The sequence below is a fragment of the Odocoileus virginianus genome, chromosome 21 (assembly GCF_023699985.2).
Source record: "Odocoileus virginianus isolate 20LAN1187 ecotype Illinois chromosome 21, Ovbor_1.2, whole genome shotgun sequence".
Classification (NCBI taxonomy): domain Eukaryota; kingdom Metazoa; phylum Chordata; class Mammalia; order Artiodactyla; family Cervidae; genus Odocoileus; species Odocoileus virginianus.
Window position 1 is genome coordinate 44,485,946 of NC_069694.1, and position 21,060 is coordinate 44,507,005.

Genomic DNA, 21,060 nt, shown 5'->3' on the forward strand with positions numbered 1-21,060 from the left:
GACCCGGTGTTTGAGTACCTGATGTTTGCCAGAGCATGTTCTAAGTACTGGAGGTAAAGCAGTGATAAAAGTGACAAGAATTCTTGTGGAACTTTTATTCTAAGAGACAGAGAGACAGACGAAAAAAAGTAAAAACATATAGTATGACAGATGGTGGTAAGTGTGTTGGAGAATAATCAAACAGGAAACGGGTCTAAGGTGTGGTGGAATTGTTGCAGTTGGGAGGAAGGCCTCAGATAGGAGCTGTTTTCTAAGAGGAGACCAGAAGAAAGTGAGAGGGTGGCGTCTAAGGAAGTGAGTGCCATCCCAGGCCATTTAGAAGAACTCATCAAGAAACATGAGGTATGAAAGTCTAGAGGTGGAAGGAGGGCTCGTGAGTCTGAGTAGCAGAAAGGAGGCCACTGTGGACAGGATGGGAGTGAGGAAGAGGAAATGGACTTGTATTCTCGTTGCCATTTTTAACCAGAGATCTTTACTCTCTTTTTAGACCCGAACTGATGATGGTGGTGGTGGTGGTGGTGGTGTGTGTGAGTGTGTGTGAGTTCTCAGCAGAAAAATGTACCATAGATTGCACAGAAGTTAAACACCAAGCAAAACTAGCTACATTGATTCATGTTTATATAAAGTTGAAATTAGGCCAGTTGTTTATGGACAAGGTAATGTACCCAACTGTCTGAGTGGTAAAGAACCCACCTGCCAATGCAGGAGATGCGGGTTTGATGCCTGGGTGGCAAAGAGCCCCTGGAGAAGGAAATGGGAACCCACTGTAGTATTCTTTCTGAAATTTCATGGAAATTTCATGGACATAGGAGCCTGGTAGGCTGTCACAGAAGAGTCATACACAACTTAGTGACTAAATAACAACAAACATACTAAATAACAACAAACATACCCAATATTTTTTATTTTTATTTTTTGCTTCCTTGTCAACGTGAAGACAGAGTCAGCCTGTTAAATTGAAAGCCAGCCCCTGGCCCATTTATGTTTCTGATCTCATGTCCAGCTTCTCCTTCTGCTCCTCCTCCTGCTCTCTCACCCAACACTGGCCTTCTCATGATTCCTCTGAGGCTCTAGGCATACTCCTGCCTCAAGCTTTCACACTCGCTGTGTCCCCCACTTGGGACATGTTTTCCCGGTGTACACACGCCCTCCTTCCTTCAGTGTTTGCTCATCAGTTGCCTCCTTCATGATGTCTGCCTCTAACATCCTTTACTGTTTTAACCCCGTGTACTTCCATTGTTCTTCCGTACTTTATTTTTTTTTCCTTTTCCATTACACCTGTCGACTTCTTACATGCTATATAATCTGTGGTGGTTTAGTTGCTAAGTCATGTCTGACTCTTGAGACCTCATGGACTATATGTAACCTGCCAGGCTCCTCATGTCCATGGGATTCTCCAGGTACGAATACTGGAGTGGGCTTCCATTTCCTTCTCCGGTATGTAATTTAGTTGTTAAGTTTATTGTAAATGTGTTCTAGGTAGAATGTGGTCTCATGAGGGCAGGGATTCTGTTTGTTCTGTTTGTTGTTGTCTTTCAGTTGCCCCATTTAGTGTCTGGTGCTGAGTTAGGTGATCAGTAAATATTTGGGGGATAAATGAATCCACGAATGCATGGTGTGTGTTGCAGATGGTTCATAGGCATGTGTGGGTAATTGGATTCTGCTCTTCTCTTGTGATTCCTCTTGTAACAGCGGGAACTTTGTTCAGAGCAATTACCAAGCCAACCATGCTTGGAAGAACATTGCAGCAGCAGGAGACTGTTTACGTAGAAGCCTCTCCATTTGGTCATCCGTGTGCTCTCGTTATTTCAGACCTTCACCTGCCTGGACTGTGTAGCCCTACTAATATCTTCTCCTGCGCTGGCAATGATGACTTCCTCAAAGTTTGAGTTTGGACTGGGCAAAAATCATCTTTGTTTGTCTTCCCCTAATTGTTCATATTTCCCACATATTATTCAAGTGTTGTGACTTTCTGTGTAAATATTTAGAAGACTTAATCTGAATAATCTTAAAGGACTGGAATCACTAACTTCAAAATTTCTTCAGTCTTACTGGTATATCATTGTGTTATTATTTTGAACTTCATTATAATCTGGTTCGTTGACCCCAAGTTTCATTTTGTACTACTTCTTAGCTTTATAACCTGAAACCAGTGACTAAATCTAACCAGGCCTATTTGTTCATCTGTGTCATCCTGCCATCTTCCCCACAAGGTTATTGTGGAATTTGAATGAGATGATCAAAAACAAGGTTCACCCCTCAATGAGTGTTGGATGGTATTATCTCAGTGATGATACTGTTGCCACTGGTATTAGGTGCTACTAGTGAAATAGCTTCTGCTCCACATTGAAGCTGGTGAAGTACAGGTAGAGGTTGAGCAGATCTTACTTGACTTGGAGATAGGAGTTCTGATTGATCAGGACGTAGTACTCAAGAAGAATGGTACTCAGTTCTGTACCATTCAGTCATATTTTGGAGAGACTGAAGGGCCAGAGCATGGTGATTACTGATGAATTGGTTAATATTTGTAAGATTGTAAGGTAATGATCTCAGATACCTGCATGAGGATGAGTAGATTTGTTTTAGGCTAGATCAGTAGTCTGTGTATATTGAGTTTTTTTTTTTATATAGCTTTATAGCTATGCTTTGTATTAATTTAACATTATTTGTATTCCTCTTGGGAGATTTTTAAACTTTTTTTTAAAGCTTTTCATGGATCCTCTGCTAAAATTTTTCTGTATACATAATATGTATACATATATACTGCTAGGTATATCCCTGTGAGTCAGATTGCTAAGTTCTGAGTTACATACCCGTTTATTTTACTAGGTATTCCCAAATTGTTTACAAAAGAAGTTGTAACAATATACGCTCCTACCAGCAGTAGCATTTCAGGCTTCTTACATAATTATGAGTATTTAATGTTATCAGATTTTTTAAGTTTTTGAAATAGCAACTCATTTTGGTTTTAATTTGTATTTCTGTGATCAGATTGGTTATCTTTTCATGTACTTATAAGTCATTCATGTTTCCTCTTAGAATTATCTGTTCCTGACTTTGACCCATTTTGTATTGTGTTGCTTTTTCTTACTTAGTTGTAGAAGTTATTTTAAAGTCTGGATGCTAGCCTTTGTCAGTTTTGTGAAAAAAATATTAAGATTAGGAATTTCATCTTATATTTTTTTGCCAGCTTGACTGCTTTCCTAGTTGTTTCCTTGCTTAGTTTTAAGCCTAGACATTTAAAACTCCACTAGAGGGTGTAATTCAAGTTTTAACTTTGTCAAGATTTCTCCTGGTGATTGCTTGAAATTATACTGTATTTTCAAGTTAAGTTAGAAATCATTTAGTGTGACTCTTTTTTTTGTAGTAAAAAACCAAGCCCTGAAGATCTAGAGCACTAAATGCAGAACTAGAAATAGAAAGAACCAGTATGGTATTTTTTCTGGTGAGGGAAATCATGAAGAACTGGTCCTAAAATTGACAACGTTGTTATAGGTTAAGAATTTTGCCTGTATGTATTTATTTCCTCAATAGAAAGAACTAAATTGATAGGTAAAAAATGCAATTGGAGTTTCTGAAGGGGATGAAGACAGTTTTTGTGTCTGTCTGACCACAGTAGGCTAAGTTATTTCGTTAATTTGTGAGCTTCCTGGTTATTGGTAGTATTTATGCAGATTATGAATGACCACTAACAATCATAGAATTCAGAGATAGGATGTATCTAGCAATTGTCTTATTGAAGAACTTTTTGTAGGTGAGAATACTGAGGTCTGAATCTTTTGGCCTAGGTAGTTTGTGGCTAAAATAGGACTAGAATCTAGGTATTGTCCTTCAGGCTAGCATGACTTCTAGCTTGTCACAGTTGCTCCCTTCTCAGAATGAGAATGAGGTTAAGGAAGGTTCAGGAAAGGGTTCCTGCCTTAGACAGGAGGAACCTCCCAGATGTTTTCTGATTCTGCCTCTGGGTTTTCTAATTCCACTTTCACTTTACTCCTTCATGGTTTCTCCAGCACATTAAGATTAATTTTGTGCATTTATGACAGATGCTACACTACTTATTAACATGGTGTTCTTCAGGGTATTGAGTATGTCTTGTTAATTTCTATTCCTAACTCCTGGCCCAGAGTAGCTTATCAATAAATATTAACTCAATGAACGGATGCCTGGTAATAGAAAATAAGAAGCAGTAAGGGCAACAGTAGGAAAATACACTTAAGAGATTCTGAGAGTAAGAGAAAGAATTTAAAGGAAGAGAATTATGAATAAAGTTATATCTGAAAGTAATTGCAATTCAGTTACCATACTAAAATTTAGGCTTTGTAACATAATGATTAATAGCAAGTGTTCTCATCCTGTTGCCACCATTTAGAATGAGTGTGGACAAGTTTAAACTGTGCTTCAGTTCACTTATCTGTACAATGGGGTTAATAGATTGCACATTCTTCCTGGTATACATGTATGTGTGTATGTATCACTTAGGTTAGCTCTCACCTATAACCAATATGTAAGGTTGACAATTGTGTTTACTATTCTTATATTAATTATGGTAGTATTTGAGGGTAATGAAATGTAGTTAGACTTAGTGTGAATGTAATTAGACTTAATGTAGTTAGATTTACTGTGGGTTTTTTTTTTTTTTTTTTTTTTTGGTATGGTGAGGTAGCTTATTTCTGAATATGCTATAATTAGAATCAGAAAATGTTAGAGTTTATCTATTTGGCTTAGCTCTAAGTAGCATTCCTTTTTAATTATCCATGTAAAATTAGAGGAGCCAAGCTTAGATAATCTGAAATTCTAGATAAGATTCTTGAGGTGATGTTCTCTGCATATCTTACAAATCTGAGAAGATTAATTTCAGGGAATTTGTACAGTTCTATTCAGAATCAGCTAATCATGAGGGTTTTGAGGAAGGATGGTGCATAAGGGATCTTTAAACTTGATAGTAAATTTCTGTTATGCTGTTCATTTATAAAAATGCCCATGTATATAGTTTGTAGGCAACAAGTTATAATCTCTAAAGTAAACTAAAAAGTTGACATCTTTTCATGCTTTTGTCAAATTCTTAAGATTTGATGAAAAGGTGGAGGATCTTTTAAATGGAATGAAATGAGACAAAAATGAATTTTTCTTTTCTTTGGTAGATGCTATCTTGTTCTTTAGTTTATGAGGGGAAAACTGGGTTTGTTCTATTAGAAGTCATTTAAAGTATAGGAAGTTTATTTTCAAACCTGGAAAGCAAGACCCAGTGCTGTTACCATGTCAAAGAAAGCAAAAATGGAAGCAGCAATTCAGACATTTTGTAGAAACAAGGGCACAGACAACAGGAACATCTGAACTGAAGTTCCAAATAAAAGTGAGCATGAATTTAGACGATGACTAAACTTGGAAGAAGAGTGTGTTTGGAAATACCACCCACTTTCAGATGTGATTATACAGACAAATGAGAGACAGATGGGAGGAAATAGTATAAATCTGTTTTAATTATTATGATGCTTAAGAATGTACTGCCATGTTGGCATTGAGCCTATTTAATTTCTGAGAATTTTTCCCTTGGATTATGACTATCTGTAAAACTTCCTGATGATATGGAAAGATTATAGAGAGTATTAACCTATATTCCACCCCTACTTCTGTTTTTTAGACTTGGGAAGATCCCCATCGAAAAGATAAGAGCACAGACTGCTGTGGAGATAATGATCCCATTGATGTTTGTGAAATAGGCTCAAAGGTTTGTTTCATAGACTGTTGTTCTAACATATGTTCTACTTTAGTCATGCCATAAAATTTCAGTTCTTTTCAGAAGGCACCAATTCTTCAACTCTTCAAAGTTCTTGCCTGTTTATCCCTCTCATACCAGTCCCTTTTTGTATCTTTACTTCCTTCTCTTAAACCGTGGGTTGGTAAACCCGAGCCCATGGCTAGTCAAATCCAGCTTGGCACCAGTTTTAATAAAGAACACAGCTCTGGCCGTTCATTTACATATTGTCTGAGCCACTTTCGCACCGCCACCGCAGTTGAGGTTGGAAGGGATGCTACAGTCCGCAAAGTCTCAAGTATTTGCTCTCGGTCCTCTTACGGAATAAGTTTGCCGAGTCCTGCTTCATCGTCCTTGCCCATTATCCAGGCAGGATGTTCAACACTGATGAGAACTGGCTGGCACTTTTTTGTGTGCCTGCTTCCAGGCTGCTGCGTACAAACAGAACTTACACTTTCACAGGTTACTGCGACCCGCAGAATTCTGCGTGTCTTCACTCACTTTCTTTCTCCTTTTCCTGCCGCGTTTATTGCCAGTATTTATTGTTCTGTATTAAACTCCTTGCACTTCGTTCTCACTCTCAGCAGAGCGTGTTGTCTTTAATTTTGTAGCGCTCCTAGAAGCCTGCAGATAAGGATCCCTTTACTTTCCCCGCAGGCTCTCAAACAGATGTGCTGCAGATGCTCCTTCCCTTCCTTCTGTTACTGAGACCAGGGCTTCCCCTGTGCTCTCAGCCCTGTCCCTTTCTGCCGTTTGAATGACACTGTTTTCTTTACTCTTCTTTGTCCTGTGTTTACAACTGCCCTTTCTTTATTAGGGGCTTCCCTGATAGCTCAGTTGGTAAAGAATCACCTGCAATGTGGGAGACCTGGGTTCTATCCCTGGGTTGGGAAGATCCGGTGGAGAGGGGATAGGCTACCCTCTCCAGTATTCTGGCCTAGAGAAGTCCATGGACTATATAGTCCATGGGGTTGCAAAGAGTCGAACACAACTAAGTGACTTTCACTTTTCTTTATTGACTTTCTTCCATATTCCCTTTCATAAGAAGACTTGTAAAAAGAGCAAACACTCATCTCTATCTCCTCCTTCCCATTTAATCTTCAGTCACATTAAAATTGTTTTCGTGCCCCCATTATTTCAATGAAACTGCTCTTAGAAAGATCACTGGTAGCTTTCTCTTAACCAGATCCAGCCAGCCCATTTCACATGTTTTGTATGACTTGAATTTACCTTGGAATTTTATGCCTTTGACCTCTTCTTCCTTCTCCTGTCAGTCTCTTTGCTTGACTTCAGCTGTACCGGGGTGACTTGCATATCCTCTATTCTGGCTCCTCCTTGGTTTCTCTGTAGGCTGCTTTTCTTCTACCTGCTCCTTAGGCATTGCTTAGCCTGAGAGTTGTGCCGTTGTTCAGCTCTTCTCATGTGAGGTGATCCAGTCCCAACCGTTTGTGGTTTTGTTCTCAAGTTACTGTCTCCAGCTCAGACCCACATTCTTAGCTATCTGCATTTACAGTTGACTGTCTCCCAGGCATCTCACACTTGTGTCCAAAACTGAATTCCTCGTTTCCTCCTCTCCATGTTTCTCCTCTCAGTGAAGGACACGTGTCTTCCTTCCCTCCTCGCCTCTGGATTCTTGAGACAGAAACTGAGAAATCTTACAGATCATCCTTTGCTTCTGTTCATCCCATTAAAGTACTGACTCTGTGACCTAAACGGCCTGTAAATCTCCTTTGCATTATCACTGGAGCTAGCTTTGTCTAGTCCTCAATTATATTGCACCTATTACTCCTATCACCGCCCAGTTTCCTTGCTGAGCCTTATTTTCCCTACCATCATTTATACCAGACTGTTTTCCTGCTCTGTTCGTGTTTAGGCCTTGTCCCCTGATTTCTGACTTTCTCCCCCGCCACCCCTCATTTGCACGCTGCCCTGTAGCTGCACCATGCTTTCCACTCCTGTGACGCGTCTGCCCTCACTCAGTCCAGGCCTTCACACAAGCTGTTCCCTCTGCAGAATGGAACACGCTTCTTCCTTCACTTGGTTTTCCTCCCCCCTTCTTTTCACTGTGCATCCCCCTGCGCATCCTTGGATCTCAGCTGGAGTATCACTTCTCGGGAGTCTTCCTTTACCGTAGACGAACACGCTGGCTCTTCGGTCTGTGCTTCCTTAGGACCAGCTGTCTATATTGTTTGCCTCATTCTCCCCTCAGATGGCAGTGAGCTCTCCGGAGAGAAGACCCACCACTGTAGTGTTCAGTTCAGTGTCTGGCACAGAGCGTGTGCTTAATGAAAGACATGCCAAGTGTGGTCACTGCTTGACTTGTGTTCTTCTAGCTGAGATCAACTCCGTCATCTCTGGAAATTCATATTAGCACTTTTAGGGTTCCAGAATGTTGTTTTAGTAAATGGTTTCCTCTGATTCATTGTTACTTGTTTATTTGCTGTGATACTTTGTTACTCTCCTCTTTCTTTCTCCTCTCCTTCCTTATTCTCCTTTCTTATTCCTGTTCCTCTTTTCCTTCTCTTCATCTGCTCCTTAGATTTTCTGTGCCTTCTTTCACTTTTTCTTCTGTTTTTCCTCTTTTTTCCTTCCTTATACTCTTCCGCCTGCTATCTCCCTCCCTCTTCTCTTCCTTGCCCCTGTCTCTCCTTTCCTTCAGGAGAGATCTGCATCCAATTCTGATTTCTAGTTTTATACCCAGATAAGGACAGACAGGGACTAGACTTCATTTGTGTGTGTATGACTCTATAGTTCCTCTGTCTCTCCAGCAGAAAAATGGCTAGATTGTTTGCTTTAGTTCAGATTAAGCTATAGTTGAGCATTTTTTTGGACATTTTCTCTCCAGAGGGATAGTAAAATATATATAAAATGCGTAGATTAGAAGGAAGAATATAACTATTTTAATGAGTACCTCCTCTCTTCTACCTTATAATAAATGCTCTGTTATATTACTTTGGTCATTTTCCTGTGTCTTATTTTGTGATAAGAAGAGTTACTAAATTAAGCAACATTACATTGATAGAAAGGTTATATAGTAGAAAACTCTTCTTCTTTTCTTGAAAATTTATTTTATTGAGATATAGTTGATTTAGAGTATTGTATCAATTTCCTCTTGGAGCAAAGTGATTCAGTTTTTTGTATATATATGTACACACACACACACACGCACACATTCTTTTTCACATTCTTTTCCTTTATGGCTTGTCACAGGATATTGAACATAGTTCCCTATGCTATATAGTGGCACCTTGTTGTTTATTCATTGTATAGTATATATAATAATTTGCCTTTGTTGATCCCAGAATTCCCATGCAGGAGACTCGAATTTGATCCCTGGGTAGGGAAGATCCCCTGGAGGAGGGCATGACAGCCTACTCTAGTATTCTCGCCTGAAGAATCCTATTGACAGAGAAGCCTGGTGGGCTGTAGTCAGTGGGGTTGCAAAGAGCTTGACATGACTGAAGTGACTTAGCACGCGTACACACATAGGAGAAATTGTATCATATTTGTCTTTCTTTTTCTGATTTAACTTTACTTAGTATGATCATCTCTATGTCCCTCCATGTTATTGCAGATGGCATTATTTCATTCTCTTTATGGCTAAGTAATATTCCATTGTATTTATGTACCACATCTTCTTTACCCATTCATCCATCAGTGGACATTGAGGTTTTCTATGTCTTGGCTGTTGTGAATAATGCTGCTATGAATATAGGAGTGCATGTATTTTTTTTGAATTACAGTTTTGTCTGGATATATGCCCTGGATTGGGATTGCTGGATTATATGGCAATTCTATTTTCAGTTTTTTGCGAAACCTCCATAGTGGCTATACCGATTTACATTCCCACCAACAGTGTAGGGGGTGTCCTAGAAAACTGTTATTCTGAAGGTATAATCCTTGGGGCCACTTGGCTCATATTAAATGCAGGTTGTTAATTTAAATTCCTATGCAGATATTTAGTGGGTGAAAAGGTTAAATGAAAATATCTTATTTTCACTGATGTAAAAATTTGACAGTAAACCTGTAATTAATGAGATTGGTAACTGAAAATCATGAAAATCTATATACCTGATAAATTGATTTGACTTATTATCACTAATTCATTATTGACTAAACAAAGGGATCTAGAAAAACTTGATGTACAGGCTGTTGAATAAACTTGTTAAAGTCACTATCTAAAATAAAATTAAAGGTCTTAAATGTAAGTTATTTTTTAAAAGTGTACATAATCTTGAAAGCATTCCTTTGTATTTTACATAGAATGTTTGGTACATAGCAGGTGTTTAGTTCCTTCCTACTGAAGAATATGTTGACTGTTGTTGTTCAGTCACTAAGTTGTGTCTGACTCTTTGCAGCCCCATTAGATGGCTGCACACCAGGCTTCCCTGTCCTTCAGTACCTCCTGGAGTTTGCTCAAATTCATGTCTGTTGAGTTGGTGATGCTATCTAACCTTGTCACCCTCTGTGACCCCCTTCTCCTTTTGCCTTCGCTGTTTTCCAACATCAGGGTCTTTCCAGTGAGTCGGCTCTTTGTATCCAGTGGCCAAACTATTGGAGCTTCAGCTTCAACATCAGTTCTTCCAATGAATATTCAGGGTTGATTTCCTTTAGGATTGACTGATTTAATCTCCTTGCAGTCCAATGTATATATTATTATATGTAATAATATATAATATTATATATTAATATATAGTATATATTTATATAGTATATATTATATATAGTATGTTTATATAAAATTATATATTATAAAAGTATATATAGTATACATATTATAATATTAATAACATATATACTATATATTAATATAATATATACTATGTGTCTATGCATACACATATGCATATAACCAGAGAATCTAGCAGTGTTGTACCTGGACTCATGATGTATGGAGACTGTGAGATAATAAATTTACACTATTTAAGGCTTTAGATTTATAATGATTTGTTACACTGAAGTATATACCTAATACACAGGATAACAGGTTTTAAGCAGTTTTACTTTCCATGGTTTTTCATATTGATTGGGTTCAGTTGAAGTTTTACCTCCTTCTTCATATTGTAAATCCACATAGACGTTTCACTGTAGGTCACTGTCATATTCTGCTCATTCCAGCTTCCCAGGAGTTAGCAGTTGACAGGTGTGAGCAGTTATGTGTAGATCCCAGAGAGAAAATTAACATCTGTAGAAGACCTCTTATGTTATAGTTCATGTGTCTTTTGTTTCCTTTGCTCTTTTTCTTTACATCAAAGAATGTGTGATATGATCTCCACTTTACTGTTGAGAAACCAAGTTCTGAAGTAGTGTGTGGCTTGTGTGAAGTAATTGACCTCAATCACCTCAAAGAATGGTGGAGCAAGAATTCACTCCTGCATACTTGTGACTTAAAAATCCTATCTTTTGAAATGTTTTTGTATAATTGCTAGAACAGTCTATGATAACCCTAGTCTAGTTCTGTGTAAAATTTTGAGGCATACCTGTATTCTTGTTGCAGAATGTAAACTCATTTTTGAAACAAGGTCAACTGTATGATTCCCAAGGAATTAGTAACAGTATCTGCTATGTACATTAATTTCCTTGCAGAGTAGATGGAGAGTTTTATAATGGAACTGAGAAAATAGGTCTCATATCCAAAGCAATTTATTCCTTTAGTTAATGAGACCTGAAATAATATTTAGTAAACATGAATTACTTAATCACCATCTAAACAGTGGACCTTGATTGAGACTGTGTGCGTTTTAAGTGGTTTCAGTCATGTCCAACTCTTTGCAACCTCATGGACTGTAGCCCACCAGGCTTCTCTGTACATGGGATTCTCCAGGCAAGAATACTGGAGTGGGTTGCCATTCCCTTCTCCAGGGGATCATCCTGATCCAGGAATCGAACCCAGCTCTCCCACATTGCAGGCAGATTCTTTACTCTCTGAGCCACCAGGCAGGACCTGGTGTTGAGACTGCGCTCCTCTATCTTGTCCCTGGCTGTGCCTGGCTAGTCCTTAAATCACCTCTAAGGAGCATCATAGAAAGAAAGCCTCTTTTAAGACCATATTTGTAAATGGGCAAAGGAAAAGGAGCAGAGTCTTAGAAGTTGATCATAGACTTAGAATACAGATGCAGACATTTTTAAGGCTAAGTTCTTTGAGAAATATTATTCACTGGATGTCTAACACTATGTGTTCTGCAAAATTTGTTGAATTGAATTATGGGCTCTTCATTAGAATCTTACCATTTGTCCCTAAGCATCTTATCCTGAGTTTTTGTTTTGATTGAGAGAATTTTCTTTTCAGATTTTACATGTGTTATATATAGCAAGACAGTGTTTTGTCTCCCCCACTTCTGTTGTTTGTGAGATCAGAGGGCAATTATCACTCTGATGAAACTTGATAATGCCCAGACATACTTCCTGCTTGTCCTTGTAACCATGAAGTCTCAAAGTTATATGAAATTTCAAAGTAAATTGATTTTTATGAATAAATATAAGACAATTTAGAATGTGCCTTTAAAAACTATATGGTTTCCAGTAATTCTGATAGACACCCCTGCCCCCAGAGTCTACTGCAGGCTCCTCAGCTGTGGCACTGTTGACAGTTTGGGTGGATGTTTCTGTTACAGGAGACTATCCTGAGCAGCATCCCTGGCCTTTTGTCACTAGATGCTAATAATACCCACTAAGTTGTGGCAACCAAGAGTGTTCCAGACATTGCCAGATGTCCTCTAGAGAGCAAAATTGCCACTGGTTGAGAACCAGTGATCTAGTTTATCACTGAGTTAGCCAGTGTAGTAACCTTTCCTTGATGGTTATGTGATAACTTTGAACATTTTTGTTTTATAAAGGCCCTCCTGGCACGAGGTGTGTAAGTCTCTCCAACACGATTGTAAACCTTTAAGAAAGGAGGTGCTTTCTTTTTGTATACATAGTGTCTAATATGGTGCTTGGGTACTTAATAGAGCCTAAGCATGTGAGAATCTGGTCAATATAGTTGTGTATGTTCTCCTAAAAGTGGTATTTCAGTTTAGTTTATACAGTCACATTAATCTGTTGGATAAACTGATTTCAGCTTCATGCCGATTATATTAAGATTGCAGATTGATTTTGCAAATGTTCGGGAAAAGATGTATTTGACTTTATGGTTTAAGATCTGCTTTTTTCTCTCAAATAATTTCAGGACACAACAGTGACTTTAATTTGCATACCTTGATTTCCAGTTGTAAAGCTGCATTTTAAATCTTGAAGGAATTATTCTGAGGCATGTGTTCAGATTTCAGCTTACAGTGAAACTCTATAGCCAAATAAACCTTTAAAAGTAAAAAGGCTATAGAAGGAACGCATGCATATAAACTTGGTATTGGCAACTTAAAGGAACCACTGAAATAACTTGCTTTAGCACAAGGAACATCTGCTTCAACATCATGCTCTTTCTTGATTTCTCTTAAAATCTTTTTAACACATTTTGTGAAATCTGCTTTGTCTGTATCTTTAACATATTCATAATTCTTTGATTGTCATTCATTATCTTAAGGCTGCATTCAGATATGGTAAAAATTTACTTTTCATTAGTAACCGGTAAATATAGTTTGCAAAAAAAAAGGTACTGTTAAGCAGTTTCAAAGAATTCTCATGTCTTTTTTTACCCCCAAGCAGCAGAAGCCAGATTTATACTATATCATGATGTACGTGGCTTTATTTCCTGCTTAGTATGAGTTTCTAGGCCTACTACATTAAATTTTAAGATCTATACATAATTCCAGTTTCTAAAAAGGGCTCAAGATATCTATTCTAAAAAGTGTATCATAAAAGGCTTTATGATTGAATTTATAATAATTTTAATTATTAAAGTTTATTAAGTTTCAATCTGTAGTGCTTTTAATCTTTCATATGGATTTTTATAATATATGAGTAAACGTCTCCAAAGCCTTGTAGATTCTGAGTTTCTTTTCTCTTTAAAGGTTCTTTCTCGTGGAGAAGTTGTTCATGTGAAGATTCTTGGAGTTTTGGCTCTTATTGATCAGGGTGAAACAGATTGGAAGTTAATTGCTATCAATGTGAATGATCCTGAAGCCTCAAAGTTTCATGGTAAGTCTGGAACTCTCCAGAAACAGAAGTAGATCAGTGTGACATTGGAATTCTTAGAATTTAAAAGGGGCTTGTGTAAAGCACAATGTGTGTATTTGGGAGTTAAGTGTATTTTTTTTCCTAATTCTCTCTACGGACTGTGAAGGGCAGTTCAGCATGATTGTGTCTGCGCTGTGTCATACTGCTGGGAGAAACAGCAGAAAGAAATGGATGCAGACAAACAGATGTTAGTTCACACTAAGAAAGTACATTCTCTGGCTTCCCTTCCCCTCACCTCTTTCCCTCTCACCCTCCTCCTTTCTTAGACCTCTTATTTTATTCATTTGAATAACAGGAGAAAATAAAGTGGGGGGGTGTTCATCAAGCACATGTTGTTGGCTGTGTTCGTCACTCAGTCGTGTCTATTGCCCCATGAACCATGGCTCAGCAGACTCCTCTGTCCGTGGAGCTCTCTAAGCAGGAATCGTGGAGTGGGTTGCCATTTCCTTCTCGGGATCTTCCCGACCCAGGGATCAAGCCCTGCTCTCCCGCATTGCAGGCAGATTCTTTACCAGCTGAGTCACCAGGGGCGACTAGGAGAGCCATCGAGGACATAACGTGCTCTTATACCTTGTTTCTGTTTTCTCTTGTACAATTGAAGGGAACGATGACTGCCCTCTCACAAAATTCTCATGACCTGGAAATTTAAATTCCCAGAATAGTTTGTGTGATGAAGAGTTGACTCTCCTTGGAGTCAGACAGACTTCAGTTTGCATTCTGGCTGTGCTACTTCCTACCCAAGTGACTTTGGATAAATCATTTAACCTTTCTGAATTTCAGTTTGCTCATCTATCGGTGGAGGTAATTATACCTACTTGTGAGGTTGTTCACAGTATAAGAGATGATTTACTTAAAGCATCCGGCTGTCACATCAGGTGTTGAATATATGGCCACTGTTATTATTCTTTCACCAATTTCCCCCGCTGTTTTTCTAACCTTTCTCCTTTTGGTGTCATCCTTATTCAGGATCCTATTTTTTTCTAGATCTCAATTCTTACCTAAACTGGAAAGTATACCATTTCTGAATTGACTGAAACTCATTAACACATTTTTCTCTTAATTTGTATGCATTTAAAATCTTTTCTTGAACATGGAGCAAGAGAAATTTTATGCCATTCTTGCTTGCAATTGAGGAAGGAAGGGGTCTGATAGGGTGAAGTACATAAACCTCAGGGGCAAAACTAAAACATGAAAACGACAATTAAAATATGAGACTGAGCCCATATTAAAACATATATATTTCTTATCTAATTATTTTGCCCTGAGTTTATTATCATATTTCTCATATATATATGCATATATATGTGTGTATGTATATGCAACAAGAAGAAATATCCAACTTGAGTTTTTTCTAATACATTAGCTTCTCCTCTAATGAGACCTGATAATATAATGATGAAACAGCCAGCAGAAACAAATCGTTCAGCTAATCACTTGTGATGTGGCACACCAAAGTCACGAAACTGTGCTGACGAATGTCCCTGTAAACTGAAGAGGCTGAGAGTCTAAGGAAACTTCTTCACCCAGTACTGTTGGAGATGTGATTTAGCATCTTAAATTCCCTAACATATGCAAACACTGGTTATTATTCTTAATTTAGAAGACTCTCAAAGGATTTAAATAATTTGCCCAAGTTTGCACTTTTACCAAGTGGTAGAACCACGACTTGAACTCATTTTGGTCTGATTTTATAGCATGCTATCCATCTACCATATATTTGTGTAATTTTTACAGTATTTGTAACTAGCAGTTTTGAAACCAAATTACATAGGATAAGTATGTTACTCCTAGAGTTTCCTAAAGGTTAGAATGCAAATATTAATGGACAGAGATCATTCCTAACCTTACTTTTTCCTTCACTCCTTAGCCTGGTGTGTTGTCTGTGTTTTCATGAGCACCTCTCTTGAATCGGAGGGGATGAGAACTGAGTGATGCTCACTAACACAGGGTTTGAAAGCTTCCTAAATTTGTGAGGAAATTTTTACAAAATCAGATTATATGACTTGATCACAATATTTAATAGCTCTATCTTGTATCATAATAATTCATCTTCTAAAGATACATAACTTATAATTCAGGAGGAGTTTAAGTATTATAAGTGCATGGCTTATTTTATATACTGTTCCAGGTTACAGATAGAACCTTGGCAAGGGTGAGGGAACCTCAGAAATAAAGGAAGCAACTTCATGATTTTGAGATTAGGGGAAATGTCTTTTGTAACAACTCATGGTTTTAATGTAGTAACATAAGAATGTATGTTTGGATTCATATGATTAAATAAATACTAGTTAATAGATATTAAAAGTTTGATGCTATTCTCTTATCTACTGTAAATCTTTGAAAATAAATCAACAGTATTTAATCTTAAACCAAGTAACTTATAAACATTTTATTATACGTCCCTCTCATGTCTACCTTCTAAAATCACAAACACAAGATTTTGGATGACTTTTTTTTTTTAATTATAAAAATAGTCATGTATTTAGAAATAAAATCTCAGAAGTATAAAAAAGATACAAAAACGAAAAGTAATGTTCTCTTTCCCACCCCCACCCCCAGTATACTTCTGGTATCTTCTTCCCCGTATGTTTTTAGTTCTCGATTGGTAGCGTCTCTTCTGTAATCAATGCGCCTCATGCCTCTGTTTCTTTTCTTTCAAGTCGCTGCTCTGAAAGATTAGAAATTTAACATCTTATACATTTCTCAGTTTTGTTACCACATTTCTTCTTCTGTTACTTAATAGCTCTAGGTATTACACTTCAAACTATATTTATTGCTTCATTAATTTTGAACAGTAACTCATGGCTGCCCAGTGTAAAACCGGGGCAGTGAGGATTCTACCCTTCTTTCCTTCTCTGCCCCTTACCTCCCAGCTTCCCTCAGCTATACTATGAGTTCTGTAGTGTCAGCATTTAAATGTGTAGGTTCTGCTCTTTCATCATAGCTGTTTATCATGTTTTGTCTCTTAAATCTGATAGTTGAAAACTACTGAATGGCATTTACAGTATTATATGAGTATATGAGTATCGTTAACTTTGTTTATCATGCTGTTTATTGAATGACTGATTTTGGACAGGCTGTATTATTAAGCCTGCTGCCTAGCTGTCATCATGGGCTTTCTTTTCATTGCCTTGCTGGGTTATTAGTCCTATTCTTTCTTAGATTCTTTCATATTCTCTTCTTTATTTTCATTTTTGGCTGGTGTACCTTTCCAAAAATTTTTATGGAAGATGCCTGGGAAATTGAGCTCATACATGTCAGAGTCTATATGTGTCAGAAATAGTTTATTTTGTTTTGTTGGTCAACTTATACTTAAATAATCTTAAAATATCTAATGCAGTAACCTTAAGTATAAGTTACTGTATATGAGTTGAAATTTCTATCACAAAGGAGTAAGTGATTTTTTAACAGTTTTAAACATTGTCATCTATACTTGGCATTTTTATTCAATATGAAGAAGGGTTAAAACCATGTAAGGAAGGGTAACTATCTGGAAATTTTTTTTAAAAATCAGTAGTTTTCTGAAGATGTGTGCAATGTAGAAATGTATAGAGAAATTTTTTTATTATTTCCTATATATTTTAATTGTTACTTAGACATTTAAAAAATAACTCCCTGCTATTCATTTCTACTACCTAAAGAAAAGCTGTTTTTTACATGGTCAGTGCCTATTTTTTTCTTTTTTGAAAGCAAAGACAATTTATAGACAGTGCACTTTATTTTTTTTTCATATTAATCCGAACACATTTATGTTTCTGCAAGGAAGTTCTGGTGTTGTTTTATTTGTTAGGTAATAACTTGTTTGATCCTAATGAACATGTACAGACTTCAGTAGACTGTAATATTCTGTTTTAATGTGTATATGTTTTTAAACTTTGACTCGACTGAACTAAAAATGTCGTTGCATGAGACAGCACATTTCAGTTAGAAGCTAGTTGCTAGCTATATTTGTCATTTTAACATTATTATTTAAATCTTCAAGTTTTGCCTCCTGAAATTGGAGTAGCCACTTTGAAAATCTAAAAAAAGTCTAAATAACACTTGAAAACAAATTCCTTATACTCTTTGATAGAAATTTGGGCACTTTGACTGGCTCATTAACACGTGAAGAGCACCAAGACCTTTTAATGCCCTATAATTAGGTTCCAACCCCTAATGCTCCTAATGATACCTTAATTTGTAAGAGTTAATAAGACGTCTTATGTAGGGCAGCTTAATTGTTACTAGATAATGCCTTGGCTGTTAGGAATAATAGTGCTTGGTTATGAAATAACCAAGTTCAGAGCTTTTTAAGAAGATTGAAATTGTAATCCTAGGGCATATGTCATTTCTTTGGTTAAAGCAAGCAGTTCCTATAATGTCAAGCTTCAGATACTCACCAAACAGATGTTTGAGCCTCTTCAGAACTGCCAACGATGCCTAAGGACCTTATGTCAGGTAAAGTAATGTCATAAGGAGGTATTTTAAGCCTGGAAGCTATGTCAACTTGCAGAGTTATAAAAATTTATTTTCTTTGGTATTAAATGAAACCTGCTCTTTATTGTCCTGTAATAAATACTGCCTGTGCAGTGATGTTAAAGTTTTCAAAAATTGATAAGCAGAACAATTATATTGATGTAGATACATTCTGGGATGAATAAATCACAAGTAATAAGGGAATTATTTAAAAGAGGCTTTTGGGACTTTATCAAAGGCCAGCATTACACTTGTCCTGAAATTATCAGAATTTATCTTTATTTCATATTTGTAAAATTTCACCTTACGTTTAAAGAAATTTGAAAGTCAAACTATGTAGTTTCTTTTATTTTCTTTCAGAGAAAGAAAGTGTTAGTTACTCAGTTGTGTCCAACTCTTTGCGATCCCATGAACTGTAGCCCGCCAGGCTCCTCTGTCCATGGAATTCTGCAGGCGAGAACACTGGAGTGGGTTGCCATTTCCTTCTCCTGGGGATCTTCCCAACCCGGGGATTGAATGGGTCTTCTGCACTGCAGGCAGATTCTTTACCTTCTGAGCCACCAGGGAAGCTCATTTTCTTTCTAGGCCAAATGTATTTGACTTAAATTTTCATGTGCTAAATAAATACTTCTAGTGCCCCTTCAATTATTATTTTTAAAAAAGCCAAATTAACTAATATTTGATTTCCTTAATTCCTGAAAAACAAGTTAATCATGTCATTTAGGGGAAAAATAGGCACAGCATAGTAATCTTAAGGGAAAATATCCATGCTAACCTCTGTAACCTGAAAGGATGGAGCTCTGTTTGCTTTCCTGCACATGTACTTGGTGCAGACAAGGGCTGGCATGTCACCGTTGTCATCCTCAGAGCGCTGATATTTCTGGAACAATTACTGTATGCCTAGTAACTATGCTGAGTGCTTCTTTTGCAATATCTCTTAATGTTTGCCTAAGTTCAATCAAGATGTGCTAGTGTTCTCTCTCTCTCTATTTTTTTCAAATTAGGAAACTGAGACATTGGTTGTTGGGGGCAGGGGTCAGTTGGTGTCTTCTCTGAAGGCTTATGGGAGCCTCTGGAACCCAGTTGCACTCCAGAGCCCATGCTCTTCACCACTGCATCGATTGCCCCTCAGAAGAGTATCTGTGGCCTTGGTTTTCTGGGAGTGCTGACCACTTGCTCTTAAATAATTGAAGCATTGGTGGGATAATTATGATTAGAAGTTCTAGTAAAAAATGATGGCTCTTTTGATCTTCATTCCTTTGATTTCATTAATAGGTATGGCTTAATAGGGCATGGGTGGGTAGGGATGGAGTGTGGGAGGAAGTGGTTGAAGAATAGGAACAAATTGAGTAAAATGTACTATAATTAGGAATAGAATTAAATTACTGGGAATCTTCAGCCTCTTTTTTTGAACCTTGACCTCTCCCAGTGTTTTTTCAGGCTTCAGTTATATTCCTGTGATGTGAAGAGTAGAGGAGACCTTAATTCTAAAACCTTCTCTTGTATTTATTAGTTATCTGATCTTGGAAAGGTCGCATAACCTTGAAGCGTTCTTCATCTCTAATGTTGTGGGTTTGATCCTCTAATCAGTAAATGGTCCCTAGAGTTTTTCTTCTCTAAATTTTGGTTGTTTTAGGAATACTTCAATCCATTATTTTTAGCCTGTCTTCTTGTAAAATAGAAAGACCTAAATTATCTTCAGAGTTAGTGCTTAACAAAACACTTACAGGATCATGAAATAGATTTCTTGGGTACATTGGCACGATTTTAGGTACTTTAGGGAAGCTTTAAATGGTGGAGCTGAAACTTCAGTGAAAGGCTGGCTGACCCAAAGTCTAAGCTTTTAGCCACTGGATTATGTGTTTCCAATTAAAATTAGGTTAGAAGACCATTTGGATTACTACATACAAGGCACTCGGATGGTTTTCATTTTGTTGGTCATGTAAAATTTCTCATGAAATGACAATGAATGTTTATATTTTGGGAAAGAAATCTACCAAGTCTTTTCCAGGAGAGTTTCTTGATACAGTACAGATAGTCTTCTATGTAGAAATGCTATGATTGGTTTTAACTTATTTTGAAGTGTATTAATTTCCACTTTTTCATGATGTTAGTATATATTTTTCTTACAGGCATTGGTAAGATATGTAAAACAGTGTGGAAAACATGAGAACCTTTGAGAGATCCCGAATAGTATAACTATTAAAACTGTTCTCTGAGCTGAAACTTTTATTTTAGATGCAAAAAATACAGTGAGTATTACAGGATGCAATTATTATTTCTTGTGAATGTTTATTAAATGTCATTAGAAACATATGTCCTGCTTCCCGTGGACCTTATTTAGAGGCCGGCCATGCACATGTTTAGGCCTATGAAAGCAGCCTCAGCAGTACTGGGACAAGAGCTTTATGTGCTTATGTCACTTCCCTTGGAGCATCCCATAGAGTTGGAAACTCCTTTTCTTTTTTACTCTCTTTGGGGAGAACTTCAAACATAAGCACGTTATCTATTATCTTCTTTTTTTTTTTTTAAGTAATGTAAGGAGATATGGCATTACATTTGAGTTACTGGCCTTTGTCTAAAAATAGAAACAAAAATCCTCATCTAATTATAATGCTTTTCTCATTTCATGTTGTTGTTTGTGAAAATAATGCTAGAGAAACAGCATTTTCACTTTCTTTTCTCTTATCTTTTTCATGGAGGTACAGTTAGTTCCCCACATGGGGATGTGGGTG

General features: G+C 37.2%; 1 protein-coding gene across 6 annotated transcripts in view; it reads left to right on the top strand.

Annotated features, from left to right (window-relative positions):
• The window catches only part of PPA2 (inorganic pyrophosphatase 2), a 93,715-nt gene that overhangs the window by 28,387 nt on the left and 44,268 nt on the right, over nucleotides 1-21,060 (top strand). For all 6 annotated transcript variants that reach the window (XR_011482529.1, XM_070452258.1, XM_070452259.1 and 3 more), the window contains 2 exons: nucleotides 5,642-5,728; nucleotides 13,705-13,831. Coding sequence is in view for 5 of the 6 variants with exons in the window: in XM_070452258.1 (XP_070308359.1) it covers nucleotides 5,642-5,728; nucleotides 13,705-13,831 (214 nt within the window). In the remaining variant the exon portion in view is untranslated. The remainder of the gene's footprint in view (nucleotides 1-5,641; nucleotides 5,729-13,704; nucleotides 13,832-21,060) is intronic.